General features: G+C 43.7%; 1 protein-coding gene across 3 annotated transcripts; it reads right to left on the minus strand.

The window, feature by feature from the left end:
• Positions 1-4,036: 4,036 nt before the first annotated feature.
• On the minus strand, positions 4,037-18,492 carry SDHAF4 (succinate dehydrogenase complex assembly factor 4). Of its 3 annotated transcripts, none has more exons than XM_068134646.2 (4): positions 18,395-18,492; positions 17,838-17,923; positions 15,162-15,314; positions 4,037-7,766 (listed from the first exon to the last, which is right to left on the minus strand). In XM_068134646.2, the coding sequence occupies exons 2-4, from the start codon at positions 17,887-17,889 to the stop codon at positions 7,657-7,659; spliced, it is 315 nt and encodes a 104-aa protein (XP_067990747.1). In that variant the 5' UTR covers positions 17,890-17,923; positions 18,395-18,492; the 3' UTR covers positions 4,037-7,656. The 3 variants fall into 3 exon arrangements, with proteins under 3 accessions (XP_067990747.1, XP_067990748.1, XP_067990745.1); XM_068134647.2 differs by having other exon boundaries at positions 18,358-18,481; XM_068134644.2 differs by having other exon boundaries at positions 18,293-18,481.
• Between the last annotated feature and the right edge of the window lie 2,459 nt (positions 18,493-20,951).

Below are 20,951 nucleotides of genomic sequence, written 5' to 3' on the forward strand. Positions count from 1 at the left end.
CGAAATTAAAAACACCTCACAGCCATAAAACACGCAATAAAAACACCTCACAGCCATAAAACACATAATAAAAACACACCACCACGAAATTAAAAACACCTCACAGCCATAAAACACGTAATAAAAACACCTCTCAGCCATAAAACACGTAATAAAAACACACCACCACGAAATTAAAAACACCTCACCACCACAAAATTAAAAACACCTCACAGCCATAAAACACATAATAAAAACACCTCACAGCCATAAAACACATAATAAAAACACCTCATAGCCATAAAAGACGTAGTAAAAACACCTCACCACCACAAAATTAAAAACACCTCACAGCCATAAAACATGTAAAAAAAACACCTCACAGCCACGAAATTAAAAACACACCACCACGTCATTTAAAAACCCCTCACCACCAAGTAATTCAAAACACCTCACCACCACATAATTCAAAACACCTCACCACCACGTAATTATAAATACCTCACCACCACGTAAATCAAAACACCTCACCACCATGTGATTTAAAAACACCTCACCATTCATTCATTCACCACCACGTCATTTAAAAACACCGCACCAACACATAATTCAAAATACCTCACCACCACGTGATTCAAAACCACCACAACGTTATTAAAAACACTTCACAACCACGGAAACAAAAGTTTGAGGGAGTCGTTAAGTGTCGGCACAGACACTGCCCAGATGTGTAGATATATAGATAAATGACTGTACCCGAGTTGCCGTTTTGTCATGGTTTAAACCAATCATAATTTAAATAATTATTTTGCACAAATGTATTTGTAATATACGTGATATCACATTTTATAAACAATTGAAGTTGAAAAAAAAAATTTCCACAAAAAAGTCCCCCAAAAAAGAAAATTGGACATTTTTTCAAAAAGAATACCCTTAGGACATACCGACGGGAGAGATATGTGCATACCAGAAGTTTGGTACGATTTCACAAAAGTTTGAGAAAGTAGTTCAGTGACAAGACAACACAGGACAGACGCTGCACAGATATATATATATATATATATATATATATATATATATATTGTTACGGACGCGGTTTAGATGTTATTTTGACCGAGCGGTTGGTATGACCGCGACCGAACAGTTATTCCCCGACTAGACCCCGATTCCACCCAGACGTTGACCAAATCGCGCTATGCTAAATCAATGATGGAAAGGACACAACGACTGGGATAGATGAAACGACGCAAGGGGTACAGTTCTCAAGACCTCCGGAGGAGGGTATAATTACAGTGGTGGAGAAAAGGGGGTAGATTACACGGCAGAGTGAGGTAAAAGACACAGAAGAGATGGGCACTAAATTACCGTCTTATCTTATCCCAGACAGACCACAGACAAACGGAACAAGGCTGACTTACACAGGGATTGATGGCAGGAAGGGACAGGTAGTCGATAGCACAAGGTGCACCTTGGCTCGGGGACAGGATAAAGCACGGTCCAGTCCAGAGATGCGGGGAGGCCTCACAGCGCTCGGAGGGTACGTCTTGCTTGCTCCAAGCTCAGCGCGCATCTGACGTCACCTCCCTCTTCCTGCGCATGCTCAGCGGGGAGTGACACGCCCTCGGCTGGTTGGCTCCGCCCCCCTGGGGCCGGTCCGCCGCTTCCATTGGGTGCGGGGGTTACCAGGCTCCACCCTTGACGAGGAGCTGACAGGGAGCCCCTATTTGGTAACCCCGTCGAGCACATGTTCGATGGCGGCTCATTGGGAAGGCCTCGTGCCCTCCCAACACCCCCTACCAACCAAGCCGGAGTGAGGACGCGCACTCCCTGTGCACGCCGCCGCCGTTGCTGTTGTTGCTGAACCGTGAGGAAGAGCTGCGGGGAGGTATTGGGAGGTCCTAAACTTCCTAACGGTGCCATACAATCACATTCTGGTGCAACGAAGGGTCAGAATGAATGGAAACGAGTCCTTAACTGACATAGACTAAGAATAACTAGCAAGATGTCCTATAGTTGTCTTACATGAGATGCGGTGAACCTGGGCACGACATTTAATGGGGGAAATAGGGGGAGGTCGGGTCTACAGAGCGTTGTTTACAGAAAATGGGACTAGGGAATGGGGGATTGGGGATAGTTGGGAAGTATTGAGGAAATAGGGGAATATTTACAAGCGGATATGGATGGATGCAAATCCCATATCCGCAACAATATATATATATATATATATATATTGTCGTGTGTCTGCCTTGTAGTGTACAGGGGGACACGAATGACCAAACAAGCTTTACTCCAAGGCATTCAATCCAAAAATGACAGTATTCTTTACACGCGAGGCAAAGGAGGATGACGAACTTACCTGGACGGCTTCCACCCGACTTCTTCGCACCTGGATAATCAATCAACTCAAAACGAACACAGGATTTACTGTACAAAAATACCGGCTTTATTAAAAAATGCCAGTAACAAAATAATGCACGATAAAAAAACTACGATTCCTAAACGGGACGTCCCCACACAGACTCGATTACAAACAAAGGGAAATATAAAAGTACGAAAATAAATGTGTTATTTATTGTGGGCACTCAACTCCGAGCTGCTCTTGAACATCGTCAGGAATCATCCCGGTTTGTCACAGGCCTCTATGTCCTTGCGCAGGAAAACGCAGGCTGCACTGCGCGTGGACGGGAACTAGGCCTCGCTGCACGGTCAGCTCACTCCTGGCTCCGTGCGTGAAGCGAACAGGCTGTACCCGCTCGGTCGATCCAGCCGCGCTTGTCCTCACGATCTCGTTCATTCAACACCGACGTGCCAAGGAAAATAAAATGCAGCCGTGCCTTCAATCCGAACCCCGCGCAAACAGAGCACTACGAAATGTTCACGTGCTCATCAATGAATTCCCCTCACGCAGGAGCGCTATGAACTCCGACAGCTCGCCGTGAAATCCCGAAGCAGAGCGAGATATAAAATCGTGACCGTTCACCACCAAAGCCAGAAGATGCGAGGAAGTCAGGATCCTCGACCATTCTCTATCAAAGTCCGGACCCAAGAGAGAGATGTCGGGACACGACCGTGCGTTTTGAAAGGCAGAACTCGAGAGACAAAATGTCCGCACTCAAATTATTTTGTACTCGAGGCTCTGACGTCATCTCACGACGTCTCCGTGCCCGCTCCTATCAGCGAGTGCCATCTTAGCAGTCCGTGCATGAACCAAATTCTGGACCAATCACTGCTCTTCGGGGCGTGGACTCACGGCCCTGCCTGCTGGTTGTGGTGATGTGGCGGCTGGCAGCGCCAGCGGTAGTTGAATGTCTGGTTTCCGGTCGCTTTTATTTAGGGTTATTAATGCGCGATTTCCTGGCTATGTGTGTGCACTGCTGGTGTCATAAGGAACAGAGGAAAAAATAACAGAGGCCATTACATACAGGGGATTTACCATTAATCCCTAACTAATTAACATAACCCCACCCCTCACGATGGGAATGAAGATACGAGCTTACACGACATACAGTCTACCGGATCCTTAACACTGATACATGATGGTCTCTTCTTCTTCACGACAGTCGAGCACATTACCTATGCAATTCTACCTGGACTAAGGTATTGCCTATCCCCCCCCCCCCTCCACCCCCGCAAACGTAACAATATATACATATATATATATATATATATATATATATGTTCCACCCCAGCAATATCTGCAATCTTTTTCACCCCCATTAAATTGACCTCACCAAAGTATCTTGCTTGCCATGTTTCATCCTGCTACAACCTTCCTGTTCGTCCATTGCCTTGCTTTTCTGTCGAACTGTGGCCACACTGCTCCAATGTCAATACATTGCCCTCCTCCCCAGCCACTTGACTTTTCCACAAGTCTCGATGTTTTTTTTGTTTTTTTTAAGTATTCATTTACAGCCAAGTATTTGTGGTTGTCACTGTTATGACGCCATATTCCTGCCTCTGTTTTTCCCTGGTGTCTGAGGCACATGGAGGAAATTCGAAATTGTACAAATTAATTGTACAAAATGGAAATTCGAAAACAATGGACAAGTCAACATAATGGTGGTTCAAGACTGATGTGGACTTTTTATTGGAGAACACGTAAAAATAATACAGTTGTTTAATGCTGAGATTTTGTTCAATTAATATTGTCGACACCGAGCAGCATATACGGAAGCAGCATATAATGGAAGTGACATCAATGCTGTTCAGAGCATTCAGAATGAACCCAAGAGAGCTGTCAACACATTCACGTCGGTAAGTGCTGTGGAACAGTGGTACATCAAACTTCCCTTTGAAGTACATCCAACCAGCAGTCTACACCATGTGGCAATACACGTCTTTCACGTAGTTGTGCCTTTAAATGCCACAGAGAATTAAAAGAAAAGCCATGAATTGGAAAGCAATATTGAGTACTTTTCACATACAACCAACTGCTGTCACTCAAGCAAACACCAAACGTGTTAAACAGTAAATTTTGGAGGACTAGAAACACCCGCTTCATTCGGGATGTTTTGGGTAAGGCGGGTGGCAAAGCAAAGGGCAATTTGTGTGGCAATTGCACCAAAGCTCCTGCAACACTACCAGTGGGAAGAAAATGATTTCTTGAAAAATATTGTGATACCTGATGAGACCTGGGTGCATCACTTCACACCATAGTAAAAGCAAGCTAGCACAGAGTGGACACCTGCACGATAATGCTTGTCCTCACAAGATAGAAGTGACAACTATTACTCGAGTAGAGATAGGCCTGGAAATTCTCAATCAATGCCCGCATAGCGTTCAGACTTGTCTCCTCGTGATTATCATCTTCTTAGACCAGTCAGAGAACGTCTAGGTGGCATTAAATCGACTAATCACGAAGACGTTAAAGCACGCATCCCAAAATGCCTGCGTATCCATCTCGAGGAGTTATATGCGGACGGCATCGAGGTGCTACCGCATCAAAGGGACAAGCGTGTACATGATGCAAGGAACTATCTTGATGAGAATTCGGTGAAGTTCCATAAACTCCCCTGTACTTTTTAATTTTACGAGAATAAATAGTCCACATTGATCAGATTTTCACGACTCATATACGATCATTTTAAACTGGGATCAAAGAAACAGCGGCTATGATGGACCGGCGGCAAGAGGTGATGGCAACCCGTCGATAAATTGCCATGTGACTGACAGATATCAGAATGCTTTTCAGACCAATGAAACAAAGGACTAGAAATGAATGTTGTTCTTCAAAACACGTCTTTCCCACCAGGCCAAATTTACATGAAAATTCCTAAATATAGCCGTTCAACTCCAAATCCCCCTTCCCAATGGGAAACCCACACTTGACCTGAGCAGGCCCGGTGGGTGCTGCTCGAATTGAGGCCAACGGATTTGTGGATCCTCCGACAATACCACTTCCATGATATTCTCCCTGCTGTTATTCGAGAGCGGCTTAACGCGGATTTTCTGTTTGAACCGAATACGATTTGGAAATATTTGTTACGCATCTCCTTAAATGGCTTAAAATGTGCAACAGCATTCCGCAGATATTCGTTCCATTTAAATTTATGAGGCATGAATTTCAATGCACACTGCCTGTGAAACTACACAAGGCCTCGACATTTCTCCATATTTTTTTCCCTCTTGCATTCATGGAATATTTAAGAGGCCTCGTTCTTATCATCATGCATAATAAGTTCAGGTGAAGCTCAATATTTTGAATATCATTATATCACGAAGCAAAGCACCTGTGAACCCTTTTCATCAATTATTCAGTAACAGGCGACACATTTCTCAATAATGACATACACCAGCGTACAAAGCGGCGCGTGGTCTTAAATTGTAGCAAGAAGAAGAAAAAGAAGAAAAAGAAGAAAAAGAAGAAAAAGAATCAAGTCGCGAGTAAACAAAACATCATGAATTTGTGTTTACGATTGCACCTTTTGCCTCGTTTTGGGGGAGGATGTGAGGGGTGGTGGTCGAAAATGAAAAAGTCAATGAAAAACTCAGTTCTGTGTAATATCATGAAATTTGAAGCAGGCCGTTCGTGCAATGCATGCCCGATGAGTCTCCGAGTGTTACCATATGCACGGTGGCACGCGGCCGCTGCCAACGAGATGGTTATGGCGCGATGCTCGTATGTGGTCAGAAAAAGTGGGGTCATGATCGGATAAGAAACCTATCCAGGTGTGGTCCGAAGCCGAGGAATTCGCAGAGTTCCCCCTCCCGAGAAGAAATTATCACAACAGAGCAATAGGTCGAAGCATTAACCGTAAGCTACTTTACATCCTTAAGATGTCCCGAGTAATTGTCATGGATAACCAAGGGGTGTTGCAAAACATTTTACCTTTTTTCCCCCCGAGAACCCGTTACGGTTGTGCACGCATTCGGGGGAAAAAAAAAGGTAAAATGTTTTGCAACACCCCTTACAACAGGAGAGATCATAGCAAGACTGCCAAATATATTTGGAAAAAGAAAAAAGTTTTTTTTTTTTTTTAACATCCCATTTAATAAGTATTTCCAACACGAGGGTGCTGAAATGGAAATTGAGGATTCCATGAATTCCATCACAAAGTACATGGTGGGGAAAAAAGAATTTCACGAGGCCATAGATGTTAGCTTGGCCATAGATGTTGGAACCCTGGTGTTGGGCTAGCGGCTAGGGTGCCGGCTTAGGATCCTAGGATCCTGGGTTCGAATCCCGGTCGATCGCTGAATTAACGCCAGGGGGGTTGACTCAGCCTGTCATCCTTCCGAGGTCGGCTAATTGAGGACCAGTTCACTGGTAATTCCCTGTTTGTCGTTAAAGGCGGCAAAAAGGGTTGGCGTCAGGAAGGGCATCCGGCCGTAAAACATTGCTTCAAAAAGGGGACCGAAAAACAACAACAACCACGGTTCCCGAAAAAGGCCAACCCCCGCTTGCGGGGAAAAATGGCCTCTAAAGGTGGTTTATAGATGTTAGCTTGGATGACAGAAATAGAATGTCCTTGGTCTAGCTTCTAGTGTCCTTTTCTTTTTCCTGCCTGCTTTATATTGTCTCATTAACCCGACACATGTATATTATATTCTCAAAGTACTTCTACACTCGCCGGTTTCTTCCGTTCGATGCTTAAACCATTCATTTTATGCATAAGGACTTGCACAGACAGTTCATTTCCCTCTCCTGCAAAAGCTAAAGTGTTTGATCTTCCACGTGTTGTTCTTCTTCTTTGGTATGTAGCATAACGCGCTGTGAGTAGCATCATTTGCTGGGATTTCAGCTGTGCCCCCTGTAGGTTAGAGCAGGACATTGTAATTTGGTCAGGGAGCCGGCGAAAGCTCACCGACTCTTCTCGAAGGACACCATTGGATCTTTAAGGTCCACTAACTAATGTCAATTGTCAGCAGATGGGATGTCCGGCTTAACGCTCAAACTAGGGGCGGCACAAACTCTCTGAAATACCCAATGACATTTTATCGGGGGTCCAGATTCGAACCCAGACTAAACAGCTCAGAAGCGAGAAAACACACCTCCCACATATTGGTCAATGTAAGGGCTCCAATGCATGAAAAGAGAATGAATGATTGAATGAATGGAAAAAAATCAATGAGTTAAAGACAATTGCTCATGTAATATACAGTATTTCTAAATTTTATAGCCATTTTCACATGAGGGGGGTAGCGAACAAACAGTTGGCGTGGACATTTTGATTCCTTTCAGAAATCCACGCAGCGACCCTTGCGCTCCCAGTCCCCATAGCGTGTGGGTTCAGGACCCCGAGGACCCCCTTGTTCCCCCGTGTGGGGGTTTATATCATCGGGAAACTCTGGGAAAAGGAAAACAGCACATTTGATTTTTCTATTAAAGTACGATTGAGTGATAACCAATTTAAGCTTTTAGAATAAAAGGTGTAAGGCCGTAAAGCAAAATGCGAACAAAATTTTAAAATTACATCCGAGTGCAAACTTTCTACCAAAAGATTAATGCAAGCACAGTTTTAAAGCAAAAAGTCAACATAAATTGGATAAAGGTAAATCTTTACACATCTATCTCAAACATTTTTCGCCATTACTCGCTGAAAGTACGCATCAGCAAATTCATTTCCCCCACTTTTTCATGTCCCCCAAGCCTTCGGTGGCTGTGGGACGGAGCATTAAAAATCGTACATGACTTTCTCTCGGTTCACTGGGTAAATAAAATCCCCTCTGCACCATTGAATTTTCATGGAATAAATTTCGTGGGGCCGACTCAGAACGGCAAAATGCCAATGCTGCTCTTCACAAGAGCCGAGAAACCCGTGGCCTCGTCTGAGGCACCCTTTGCACATCACATTGAGGAATGGTGCCATTGTGTCTGCTGTGGCACAATCGTGAATCATTCGCCATTTCCACGTGCAAGTTGTGCCGAGACAGCTTGTGGCTTGGTTTGGGTACTCTACTCGGTGTCATCCGGGCGATGCCATGCAGTATGTACTCAAAAGGGAGTGGGGGTGGGGGGGAACCAAGGTGGCACTGGGAGTTTATCTTTTCAAATACTGCAGCTTCAAACATCGTCAGCATTACCAAACTCGGTGGTGTAATGGTTTGAGCATCTGCTCTGAGTCTGAGAGGTCGGTGGTTCGAACTCTGTCCGAGTCATACCAAAACCTAAAAAGGCTGCACGCTGCTTCCTTGCTTGCTTGATGCTCAGCCTTTAAAAAATGGATACGGCATGGACGGACAACCATATAGGTTGGCAACCCATGCACAGGTTTGATGGGCCTAATGACCGCCTCCTGCATTGAAGTTCCTTGAAAGGCAACTCGTATTTATTTCTTATCAGATTGCAGGAACACTGGATTATCCATAGATTGGAACAAATTTTCAACATCGGCCTGCATAGGACGAGGTTCCTCTTCTTCAATTATGTATCGCTAGAATGATAAATTATATGAAACGTAGTAGCTTTAATGTGCCTCATCCATGTAGATCCCTGAAACCAAGCAGAGTCGAGCCTGGATAGACTTGGATGGAAGACCGCCATGGAAGGCCAAGTGGGGTTGTTGCCTGAGAGGGGGCAGGACAACTCAGTTTAGTTGGTATTTAATTCTGAACAATCTGCTGAATTATCCTCACACAAAGTGAAATCTGATTAAAAACACCGTGCTAGTGCATTACCTGCAGGAAGCACTGTATCTCGGACCAAACTGTACTTCAGAAATTTAACCAGAAGAGGGTTACTTGAAGAACATCCTGGAGCTGCTGGGGAGGGTCGGAGGACCGAGAGAACAGAGAAAGCATCGTTGGAGAGAAGGTAGTAAAGAGCAGAGAGACCACAGACATACCTGCGAAATGACAGCAACAGACCATGCACTCCAGTCTCATTGTGGGAGATTCAATAATATTGAGAGCTTTAGATTCTACAGAATCCAGGAAAGACAGATATGATGAGCTGGGGTGCCAGACAAAAGTGGCGAGTAGTACGACATCGAACTACAGCCAATGGCCTCGTAGACTGTGAGTAGCTCTGATTTTCCAAGGAAAGTCTTGGATCTACAGTGCCTTCAGAAAGTATTCACACCCCTTGACTTTTTTCACATTGTTGCGTTACAACCTGAATTTAAAATGGATTTTAAAAATTTAAACTGTCAATTATCTACACATAATAACGTCAAAGTGAAATTATTTTTCTTAGAAATTTTAACAAAGTAATTAAAAATGAAAAGCTAAAATGCCTCGAGTCAATAAGTAATCAACCCCTTTGCTATGACACTCCAAATTGAGCTCAGGTGCATCCAATTTCCTTTGATCATACATAAGATGTCCCTACAACTCGATTGCAGTCCACCTGTGGCCAATTCAATTGATTGGACATGATTTAGAAAGAAACACACCTTTCTATATAAGGTCCCACAGTTGACAGTGCATTTCAGAGCAGAAACTCCATCATGAAATTCAAAGAATTGTCCGTAGAACTTTGACATATAATTTTGAGGAGGCTTAGATCTGGGGAAAGGTATTAACATTTTTCTAGAGTGTTGAAATTTCCCAACAGCACAATGAGCTACATCATTAGGAAATGGAAAGAATATGGAACAACCCAAACTCTTCCTAGAGCTGGCCGTCCGACCAAACTGAGCAACAGGGCAAGAAGGACCTTGGTCAGGGAGGTGACCAAGAACCCAATGACCACTCTGACAGAACTACAGTTCTTTGGCTGAGATGGGAGAACCTGCCAGAGGACAACAATCTTTGCAAGACTTTCCAAATCCCGGCTTTATAGGAGAGTGGTCAGACGGAAGAAGCTCCTGAGAAAAAGGCACATGACAGCATGCCTGGAGTTTGCAAAAAGGCATGTGAAAGACTCCGAGTGTACGTGGCAAAATATTGTGTGGTCTATTGAGACGAAAATTTAACTCTTTGGCCTGAATGCAAAGCGCTACGCCTGGTGAAAACCAAGCACAGCCCATCACTCATCTAAAACCATCCCTACCATGAACCATGGTGGTGGCAGCATCATGCTATGGGGATGCTTTTCAGTGGCAGGGATTGGGAGACTTGTAAAGATAGAGGGAACAATGAATGGAGTCAAATACAGACAAATCCTTGAGGAGAACTGGCTTCCGAGTGCAAAAGACCTTATATTGTGGCAAAGATTTACATTGCAACAGGCCAATAACCCCAAGCATACAGCCAAAGCAACAATGGAATGACATCAGGACAAGAATGTGAAAGTCTTTAAGTGACCCAGCCAAAGCCCAGACATCAATCCCATTGAGAATCTGTGGAAAGATTTGAAGATTGCTGTTCAGTGACACTCCCCATCCAACTTGACAGAGCTTGAGCAAATCTGCAAGGAAGAATGGGATAAACTCTCCAAATCCAGATGTGCAAAGCTGATACAGACATACCCAAGAAGACTCAAAGCTGTAATTGCTGCCAAAGGCGCTTCTACGAAGTATTGGCTCAAGGGGTTGAATACATATGTAAATTTGATATTTGGGTGTTTCATTTTGAATTTTGGAAAATTTCCAAAAGAGAATTTCCACTTCGACAATATGCGGTATTATATGTAGATCAGTGACCAAAAAAAAATCTCAATTTAATCCATTTTAAATTCAGGCTGGAACACAAAAAAAAATGTTAAAAAGTCAAGGGCTATGAATACTTTCTGAAGGCACTGTATAGAGGATGCCCAGTCTGTGGCTGCCTTTGGAGGCCAGCTTCGCTATGTGGTTGGCCCAGGGGGAGTCATTTATGATTGTGAGGCCTAGAAATTCAAGAGACGGAACCTTGTCCGGCGGCCGACCATGGCAATAGACAAGTGAGTTAGTTTGATAATCCATCCAGAGTGACAGGGTGAGACAGTGCGATTTTTCCATGATTGAAAATGTTCCATTTATCAGACTAGCAATGGGATGGGTCTAGTGTGACACAATGTGGAATTATCTGCAAAAAGAAAGAGGTTTTTCCAGAGCAATGACGAAGAATACTGAGCTCAAGATGCTGCCTTGGGGAACTCTAGCCTCCACTAGGAGAGGAGATAGTTCCATTGTTGGCAATGCTTTAACTGTGCAAGTCAAGGTTGTCAGTAGTAGAATGATCTTCATGGTCTTCTTTATGACAAGAATGAATGCTGAGTAATTGCAAAAGCACAGGTCTAACTCTGCCTGATCATATGGGTGAGCATCCTGTCACAGGATCCTGTCAGCATCCTGTCACACAGCATCAATCACAGGCAGAACAAATGCTTAAGAAAGGCTTTTGCCTTCCAGAAGGAAGCATTTGGCAACCTGAAACCGATGCTCAAAATGCTCTTCTTATCCCCCCAATCATCCATAGTGAGGGCAAAACAATTCCAACTCCTAATTTGTTGCATTCTCGACAGTATTTGTTATCATCATCAATCAGCCATACGATTCGCTGCAAATTGCTGATGCGACCGACCATAGGCCTTCTGTATGCAAGTCCATTAACGTACTGTTACGTTTATGGGGGTAGATGAAAGAATCCCACAGTAAAGGTAGGACTGTATAATCATAGCATGGACCATGGATGCACAGGAGAAATATCGATGTACTTAAGTAGGGAAACTGTAGCTTAAGATTGCTTATGTGTCTTCACATGAGGGGTGAAGCAGTGCTAATTAGTTAGGGATTAAGATTAGTTTTCCCCAGTATGTGATTTTCCCTCTGCAATTTTCCCAAACATTTTACATTTACCACGGCCGGCCATAAAAACCTCCGTTTAACGACAACAACCGCCGACAGAACCCGAGCAGAGCTGATCAGACGAAGCCCCACCCAATGAACCTAATAAGGAACAAGGCCATGCCCCCGGAGTGACGAGGCCCGGTTTTTGACGTCAGCGAGAAGCTTCGAGAGGTGAAAGAGAACGGAGAGAGCGCAGAGCTGCTCGAACAAGATTCTCGCCATTTTTTTTTGTTCGGTTGGGCCATGGAGTTGGCACGCTTTGGAGGCGAGAGGGATTCGACAGCAGCTCTTTTCTTTGGTAGGCTGGAGGGCAGGCTGAACATCCTTAAGCGGTGGAGGAGCCTAAAAGACAACCTCTTGACTTTAGCGCACCTCACGTTTGTGCACTGTCGAGCGAGGACCCGCCACCATCCAGGTTCCCGCCGGAGGGACATCAAACTTTGAGCCTCGTCCCCAGCTGCCGACCTCGCATAAGGATGCATTTGGGACGCAGAGCTGAGTGCCGGCCAGCTAAAGGAAACATTTTATTTTAATCGTCTTTACCCTTGTCTGTTTTTGAGTCCGTGGGTGGAGGTACCTCAGTTAGGAATTTGTTTACCTCAGCCTTCATTTTTATTCCTTGGTTTATTTTTTATTAAATTATTATTATCGAATTTTCCTTCTCGCGTTTACTTGTGGTGGTTTCGGAATAAACCCATGTGCTCTGTTCAGATAAACGCCTCGCATTCCTTCATTCCACACGAAACAAAAATTCCTCCATTTTTAGGGCTACCGCCTCGGGAGTAAAACCGTCTTGGCTATTCGTCGAAGGCTGGTCTTAACTAGCTACGGGCAGGACAGTACTGTATCACAGCAATGACCGAGGTGCCCTGGAGACACCGTTGTTTGGCCTGTTTAGTTTCTTCCTTTGATCCATTTTAAACTACAGGTGTTGCAAATAGGTTGCGATTCTGGAATCGGCGATGTATTTGATGGAAAAATAGTCGCTAAGTGACCATTTCTTAAACGCTTTCAAAGAAATGTTCTACCTGACATCATGGCTGTCACATACAAAACGGGTTAGCTCTCATCATATAGCAACAACATGCTTAACCCAGACAAACAGCTCCACACATGGTTCAGTGCACAATTGGCAATCCCACAACAGCCGACTGAAATAAACGGTTTTCAGTCGTGATAAACATCAACAACAAATGACGGAGCATATAACTATACTCTGCACCTGATTTGGTATACGTTTAAGTAAATTTTAATATTTACCAATTTCTGGTACACATGAAGACTAGAGATTAGATATATTTATTGTTGTTGTTTTTTTTCCAAAATCTGATCCCTTATGCCTAATTGAATTTTTTTCACCACTTCTTTTTATATTTTGCAAGAACGACAATTGGGGTTTGCAGCACTCTGTGTAACCGATGCGTGAACAAAGCCATCGTTTGCGCAATTTGTGCAGTAGTGCTCCCTTTTCTACTCCATTCTCCATTTCCTTCCGATAGAGCAATCAAACTTCCAGGAGATTTTCCCTGAAGCTCCGGGTAAAGCCATGGTGTGCATAGACTTGGAAGCAATCACGTGGATTGTTGTTTCGAGTTCACATTTGAAAAGTATGCTATTCAAAGTTATTCAGCCAAAAACTTTAAAATACTATCATTGTACTATAATAAGATCATCGATGCACATTTGAAAAGTAGGATGTGTCGCTGGAAGGTTATTGTATCACAAACTACACTGTCCCTCTGGCATACGTTAAGCCGGGTGTCCTGTCTGCTAGAATTTAGTTGGCGAATGTTAGAGGCCCCACTCTGTTTATGAAGAGCAAGCAAGTAATTGGTGGCATCCTGAACAAATTACAAATACTTGCCCTGACTACAAATGGAAAGGCAACGGCAAACCGCCTTGTGCAATTCTTGCTGTGAGACTGCTTCGACAGCACAGAACCCTCCCTCGGACAGAGCACCAAACAAAAGGTCATTTAATTATTTTTTTAAAAGTTATGCACTAACAAAATAACATAAGAATGCTCTCATGTTATTTCCAAGGAAGCCTGTTCAGACAACACTGTGATTACATAGTACATCCTTATCATATTCTTCTTAATTAACAGCCACAGCTATAACCACGTTCTTCTGAAGTTGGCCTGGTGTTGGTGTTGCGGCTAGTTGGGCCTGGTGTTGGGCTAGCGGCTAGGGTGCCAGCTTAGGATCCTAGGATCCTGGGTTCGAATCTCGGTCGATCGCTGAATTAACGCCAGGGGGGTTGACTCAGCCTGTCATCCTTCCGAGGTCGGTTAATTTAGTACCAGTTCACTGGTAATGCCCTGCTTGTCGTAAAAGGCGACAAAAAGGGTTGGCGGCAGGAAGGGCATCCGGCCGTAAAACATTGCTTCAAAAAGGGGACCAACAAAAACAACAACAACCCGAAAGGCCAACCCGAAAAAGGCCAACCCCCGCTTTGCCGGGAAAAATGGCCTCTAAAGGTGTTTTTTTTTCTTTTTCTGAAGCTGGCCAGGTGGGAGAGGGGAGGAAGCTTGGCCCAGGACTTTCATGAACAGACCAGGCCTGACATTCGACTAAGGGAAAGGAAGGAATATATAAAATTTGTTCATAGTGCCGGAGAGAGCTCAACTACTCTTCATGAAGGATGTCATGGGATCTATAACGTCCACCAACTAATGCCGGCAGACCAGACGCCGTTTAACGTCCATCTAAAGGACGGCACACATTGATGAATTATCCTGCTTGTGAAGCACCGGAATGACAGTTTTAAGCTGGGACGGGATTTAAACACAGGTTAGACAGCTTAGACGCGCTAACCCCCACTCTAGTGGGGAAAATGGCCTTAAAACGATCATTCATTCATTCTAGACAGCTTAGAGGCGAGTGTGTGCATTTCGAGGCCACCTTGTCAGCGGTAGGTACATCCGGAAGTCCAAGCGAGCTGTGCATAACATTTTCACAACATGCAAGATGAGTAAATCAACGACAAGAGAACAATTGACAATACACCCTCCATGGAGACAGGACGTACTTTCCAATGGCTCTTTCTCCCTGTGAGCATGCGTGTCAAACTCGTCATACTTTCCCACAGGAGTGTGTGGTTTCTTTGGAGGTTTCGTGTCGCAGTTTCCTGCACCACATGAAGCCAAGGAACTGAGAACTCTTCTTGCAAGTGTGCCGGAAACTGTGCCACCCCACAGAGAAGGGAAACGTGCTCAATTAGCAAGTCAATGTCAGCATCGGCATTTAACCCGCACAAAAGGAATAAAAACAACCAAGCAATCTTTAAAAATCAGGCCATTATAAACAAATGTCTTCAACAACTCACAGAGGTCTCACCCAAGGAAGTTCAATTGATTTTCTGACTATGATGAAAATACTGGGGTGGAATGGACTGCACCAGAGGTAAAAATACAACGTCTAGTATCCTAGAGTGTAGAGAAAAACAAAATGGAATGCTCGACATCATCAACCCTCCGAGAGTCGACAAAGGTGTGATAATGGTTGTGGGAAGAAATGTAGTGCTGCCGTTTCGAGCATTAACCCTTCGTAGGAGGACACGGCAAAGGGTTAATGCCAAAAACGCCAACAGTACTCTGCTTCCACACCGGTTAGCATACCTTTCTGTTATCCTTCAGTTGGTAAAAGTTAAGGTCCAAAAGAAGATCTGGAGTAGGAGCTTGACAGGCATGGTGCACAGGTACCTTGTGGAGATAACTAGACCAAACTCTAAGCAAACTAGAACAGCACTCGATAGAGCGCATATCTCCACCAGGCCGAACAGTTTACGTTTTCTAACCTACTGATAGACTAAAACTAGAACTTTTACAACTTTGCAAGTACAGGACCAAACAGTAAGGGCAATTGTCGATGTACATATATGGTACTTCAACCAGATAACTTGTCCATTGGCATGGTGGTTGTAACACTTATCATATAGCTGTCCACCATTGTCATTGCATATTAGGTGAGGATTCAATTCTGAATCAAGGCCGGTGGCTGCATCATCGCTGAGGCACGGCTGTGCTGCTGATGTACTGCCCCCGGGTATTCAGGTAGGATTTTGTTACCTGTCCAGGGTGCCGCCTTAATTTCGTGCAATAATGTGTCCCCATGTCGCGAATGACACAGCGAATACACACAAGGAACTTTGGCACAGGAGGGGGCCATTCGGCTCTTCATGCCTGCGCTGCACCAACCCTAGTATCGCCACTCATCCACAAACAAACTGCCTACCATCCACACAAACCAACATCCTTATACCCTTCTATCTCCAATGCATCCAGGTACTTATCTACATCCCATTTAAACGTATCCACCCCGTTCACTGCCACTGCCTTTCCGGGGAGACCATTCAACACATTAACCACTCTCCGAATGAAAGACCCCAGCCTTAAAACTGTCCTAACTTTCATCTTCTTCATTCTCAAGCCATGGCCCCGAGTCCTAACACTGTCCAATCTGCTGAGAAGACAAAATAATATTTTGGTCAAAAGGTCAGATGTCAACATTACATAAAATCGTCAATGTTCATCTAATTGACCTGACCTTTTTTTTTTTATTGCATATTGGGTCACTGAATTGGTTCACAAATCAAGAGATAGAAGCCGATTAGATTGTTTATTTTTTAAAAAATATCAAATGGTCAAAGTCACAAAATCATCAATTTTCATGCGATCGAGATGTGAAATTTGAACATGGTTTGCATATTGGGTCACTGACATGGTTCACCAATAAAACGCTAGAAGCAGATTGTTTTGAGGTCAAAAGGTCAAGGTCGCCTCGAATTGTCAATTTTTTGGGAATTTTTATCCCCGCCATCTACGATGGACTCCTATCTGTTTGTGTTTTCACCCCTGTCTGTTTGTTTGTGTGCAGGATATCTTACAGAGTTATGGACGGATTTGGATGAAATGTGGTGTGTGTGACAAGGACTAAATGATTAGATTTCGGTGAAGATACAAATTTGGATCCAATAATTTGTTAAGCGATTCCTCACTATTGAGTGATCGGGCTAAACTTAGATATAGCACGATCTTTCATAAATGTATGGACAACTTACAACAAAACTTGGTGGATGAGTTGGTTCGGCGACAAGTACAAGCGATTCGATTTTGGTTCAGGTCCGAATCCAGATCTGGCCAATCAGTGGGGTACAAACCGTAACCTGTTCAGCCTGGTGGAGGTATTCGCTCTACCGAGTGTCGTTCTAGTTTAAAGGTTTTCATCATATTTAGCATATGGAAGAAGAAGTCCGAATGCAATGAGGATGCGGATGGGCTTTGCATTTTCAGATGCTTCCCAGTTTGACTTATAATTTATTCCCCTATGAATATGACCTAAAAACCCTGTTTGTTTTACCTATAACTGCCTGGCATTGCTTTGTCTGCTCACCTGCCCCTGTATCTATTACCACCACCAGGTCCTTCACCTGTGTGACATACCCCAACATTGCCCATTCCATCATTTAATCTCCATTTTCATTATGCTTACCTACCCCCAGCACCGTACACTTGTTCAGGTTAAATTGCATCTGCCAATCTTTTACCCAATCATTAATCAATGCAGGTATCAATAATTTCTTGAATCTGATAACTTCGCCCTCCACCTCCATTTGGAAAGCTGACGCTTAAATGAGCATCAATCAGTGAAAAATCGCAATTCATAAGTGAATATTCATTTGTTTCAGTTGAGTTTCAATACTGACCGCAGTGACGAGTCTGTGACAGTAGAGGGTAAAAGCCCGAGCACAGCGCCATGGCCGCCGTAGTGGTGGAGATGTTCAATCAGCCTCTGTTTGGAACACGGAACGTAAAGTGTGTACATTAAAAACGCTCAAATTCCGTGCGTTCAAGTAAAAATATCAGAAACCCGAACTCCAAAAAAAAACCAGACTATGAACAAGTGCACTATACGCACAGCCATTCTCACTATACACCGCACAAATCTAACACCGTATTTATACAGTACATCGAGCACTGTAGCTCAACATTGTCCGCCCGATTAAAAAATAAGTACAGATATATTTCATACAACACAGAAACTACTGTAATATACAGTATTAAAATTGTCAACAAAGCAAAGCACAAAAATCAGAAACGCACGCAAACTGTACGCTCGCTGTACGGATATATAAATGAAGGAGACGTGAGGTAAACATACATTATATGGTGAAGTGAATAAAAAGTCAGTCGCAAATAGCACAAAGCCAAAAATGCAGTTGTTACTTGAACACCGAGGCACAAAACTAAGAGCTGCACATACAGCGAGGTTACATAAGTAAGACACGACCCAGAGAACACATTCTGAGAATTAGAGCACGTCCAAAGCTCTCACTTCTCAGCCACGCCCAAAGCTCTCTCAGCCACGCCCAAAGCTCTAAACCACGCCCACAAACTCTCTCAGCCACGCCCAAAGCTCTCGGCCACGCCCAAAGCTCTCAGCCACGCCCAACACTCTCAGCCACGCCCAAAGCTCTCAGCCACGCCCAAAACTCTCAGCCACGCCCAAAGCTCTCAGCCATGCCCAAAGCTCTCAGCCATGCCCAAAGCTCTCAGCCACGCCCAAAGCTCTCTCAGCCACGCCCAAAGCTCTCTCAACCACATCCACAAGCTTGAACTAGTCTATGTGATCAACTCGTAAATAATTGCTTCGGCTGGGAGCAAATTAGGGTGTTAGTGAAATATCTCCCACAATGCCAAGATGACATGTGTAGGCTTACTGAGGCCCCTCCTTTATATTCAACTTTGACGTGGACTAATTAGTATATACATTACTCTACCTTTTGTCCGGGTCATTTCCCATCTATCTATAATTCCAGCAATCTCTGTGTGTCTGTCTGTGTGTCTGTGTGTTTGTCTGTGACCGCTGTTTCTCGACAACCACGGGTCCGATATACTTGAAACTTGCCAGGTATATTGCTGGGGACCCGAGGATGTGCCTTTTCAAGGTTTGTAATTAATCGGACAAGTACCTACCGAGCTATGTCCAAAAAACGCTTCAACCAATCAGAGAGCAGCGAGCTATCACGTGTGCCGAACCGTTAATGCAATGCAAGCGTTAATGCGTTAATGCAAGGCTTTTCTTTTTTTCCCTCTTCTCTTTCTACTTTTCCTTGCGATTAAATTGCAAACAGCCAAAATACGTTGGCGCTAATTGAATAATTGGCCATTAACACTAAAATAATCGTAACTGCGATATGCCAACTTCCGGACAGTGCAGCCTTCCATGTTGTTGTTGTTTGCAGCAGCTGTTTGCAGCAAGGCAAGGCTTTTCTTTTTTTCCCTCTTCTCTTTCTACTTTTCCTTGCGATTAAATTGCAAAAAGCCAAAATACGTTGGCGATAATTGAATAAATGGGCATTAATAGATAGATAGATAGATATGCGATATGCGAACTTCCGGACAGTGTGCGCGTTACGAGCTGACCGCCATTACGGTACGTAATTCGATTTCTTATGCGCATTATTTCTCCCAATTCAGTCAGAGCGAAGGGCGGAAGCGAAGAGCGTTGTTATTTTTTGTTTACGGGCGTACGGGCGGGGTAGAGCGTACGGGTAGCGTTTTTTTTTTTTTTTGGCAAGGAACGGGCACCCACGTACGGGCAATGCCCTAGTACCCTCAATGGGGTGAGCTAGGGGACCATTTTCATTGTCCCCATGAGCCATGACCTGGGGTGGATTCACTTACCAAGTATCTAGCTAGCGCTTACCAAGCCCGCCGTTCCTTAGCAACGGTTTCGAACGGAGGGCTTGATTGAATACTTAAACCAATTAGCGAGGAGCGCTCCACAAGATACCTGGTAAATGAACACACCCCAGGTAACTGGTAACCCTGGCCTGGGCAAGTAAGCAATGTTTGGTGAAAATCGGCCAAGCAGTACTCGATGCTATAAGGTACATACAAATACCTACATGCACACACATACATATACATACTGTACAAACACATATCTACATACCGTACATATACTGCAACACACAAACATACATGCATAAATACATATACTGTTATACATATACTGTACATACACATACCTACACCTACATACATACACGCATACATACATACGTACATATATACATACACACATACATACACACATACATACATACATACACGCATACACACATACGTACACACATACATACACACATACATACATACATACACGCATACACACATACATACAAACATACACGCATACACACATACGTACATACATACATACACACATACATACATACATACACGCATACACACATACATACATACATACACACATACGTACACACATACATACACACATACGTACATACATACATACATATACATACATACATAAATACATACATACATACACACATACATACATACATACATACATACATACATACACACACACACATACACACATACATACACACATAAATACATACATACATACATACATACATACACATACATACACACTTACATACATACACACATACATACATACACACACATATACATACATACACACACATGGCGTATTTTAATCCGATTCCATTTATTTATGTCAATTTAAATTCTGAAATAAGTCGAGGGAGGCAGAAGATGAATTAACATGATAGAGATACCCTGAAAAACACCTCCCAGAATCTCGCAGAGCTTCGACTAACTTGGAATAGTGTTGGACAAAGTGGAGAACCTGACTGCACCACAAAAAAAGTAAAAGTGAACGTTTTATTTTTATTTTATAATATACGGTACTAAAGCGCGGCGTTACGCGCGCTGCTTGCGAGCAAGGAGGAAGCGGACAAGCGGTAACTTATAAGCGT

This window comes from Myxine glutinosa, chromosome 13 (assembly GCF_964187855.1).
Source record: "Myxine glutinosa chromosome 13, kmMyxGlut1.1, whole genome shotgun sequence".
In the NCBI taxonomy this organism is placed as follows: Eukaryota; Metazoa; Chordata; class Myxini; order Myxiniformes; family Myxinidae; genus Myxine; species Myxine glutinosa.

Coding starts and splice junctions, on each gene's coding strand:
- SDHAF4 (XM_068134646.2), bottom strand. CDS start 17,889: ATGGCGCTGTGCTCGGGCTTTTACCCTCTACTGTCACAGACTCGTCAC. Junction 15,315..17,837: donor GTCACAGACTCGTCACTGCG/GTCAGTATTGAA, acceptor GGGGTGGCACAG/TTTCCGGCACACTTGCAAGA. Junction 7,767..15,161: donor GGAGAAAGAGCCATTGGAAA/GTACGTCCTGTC, acceptor TCCTTTTCCCAG/AGTTTCCCGATGATATAAAC.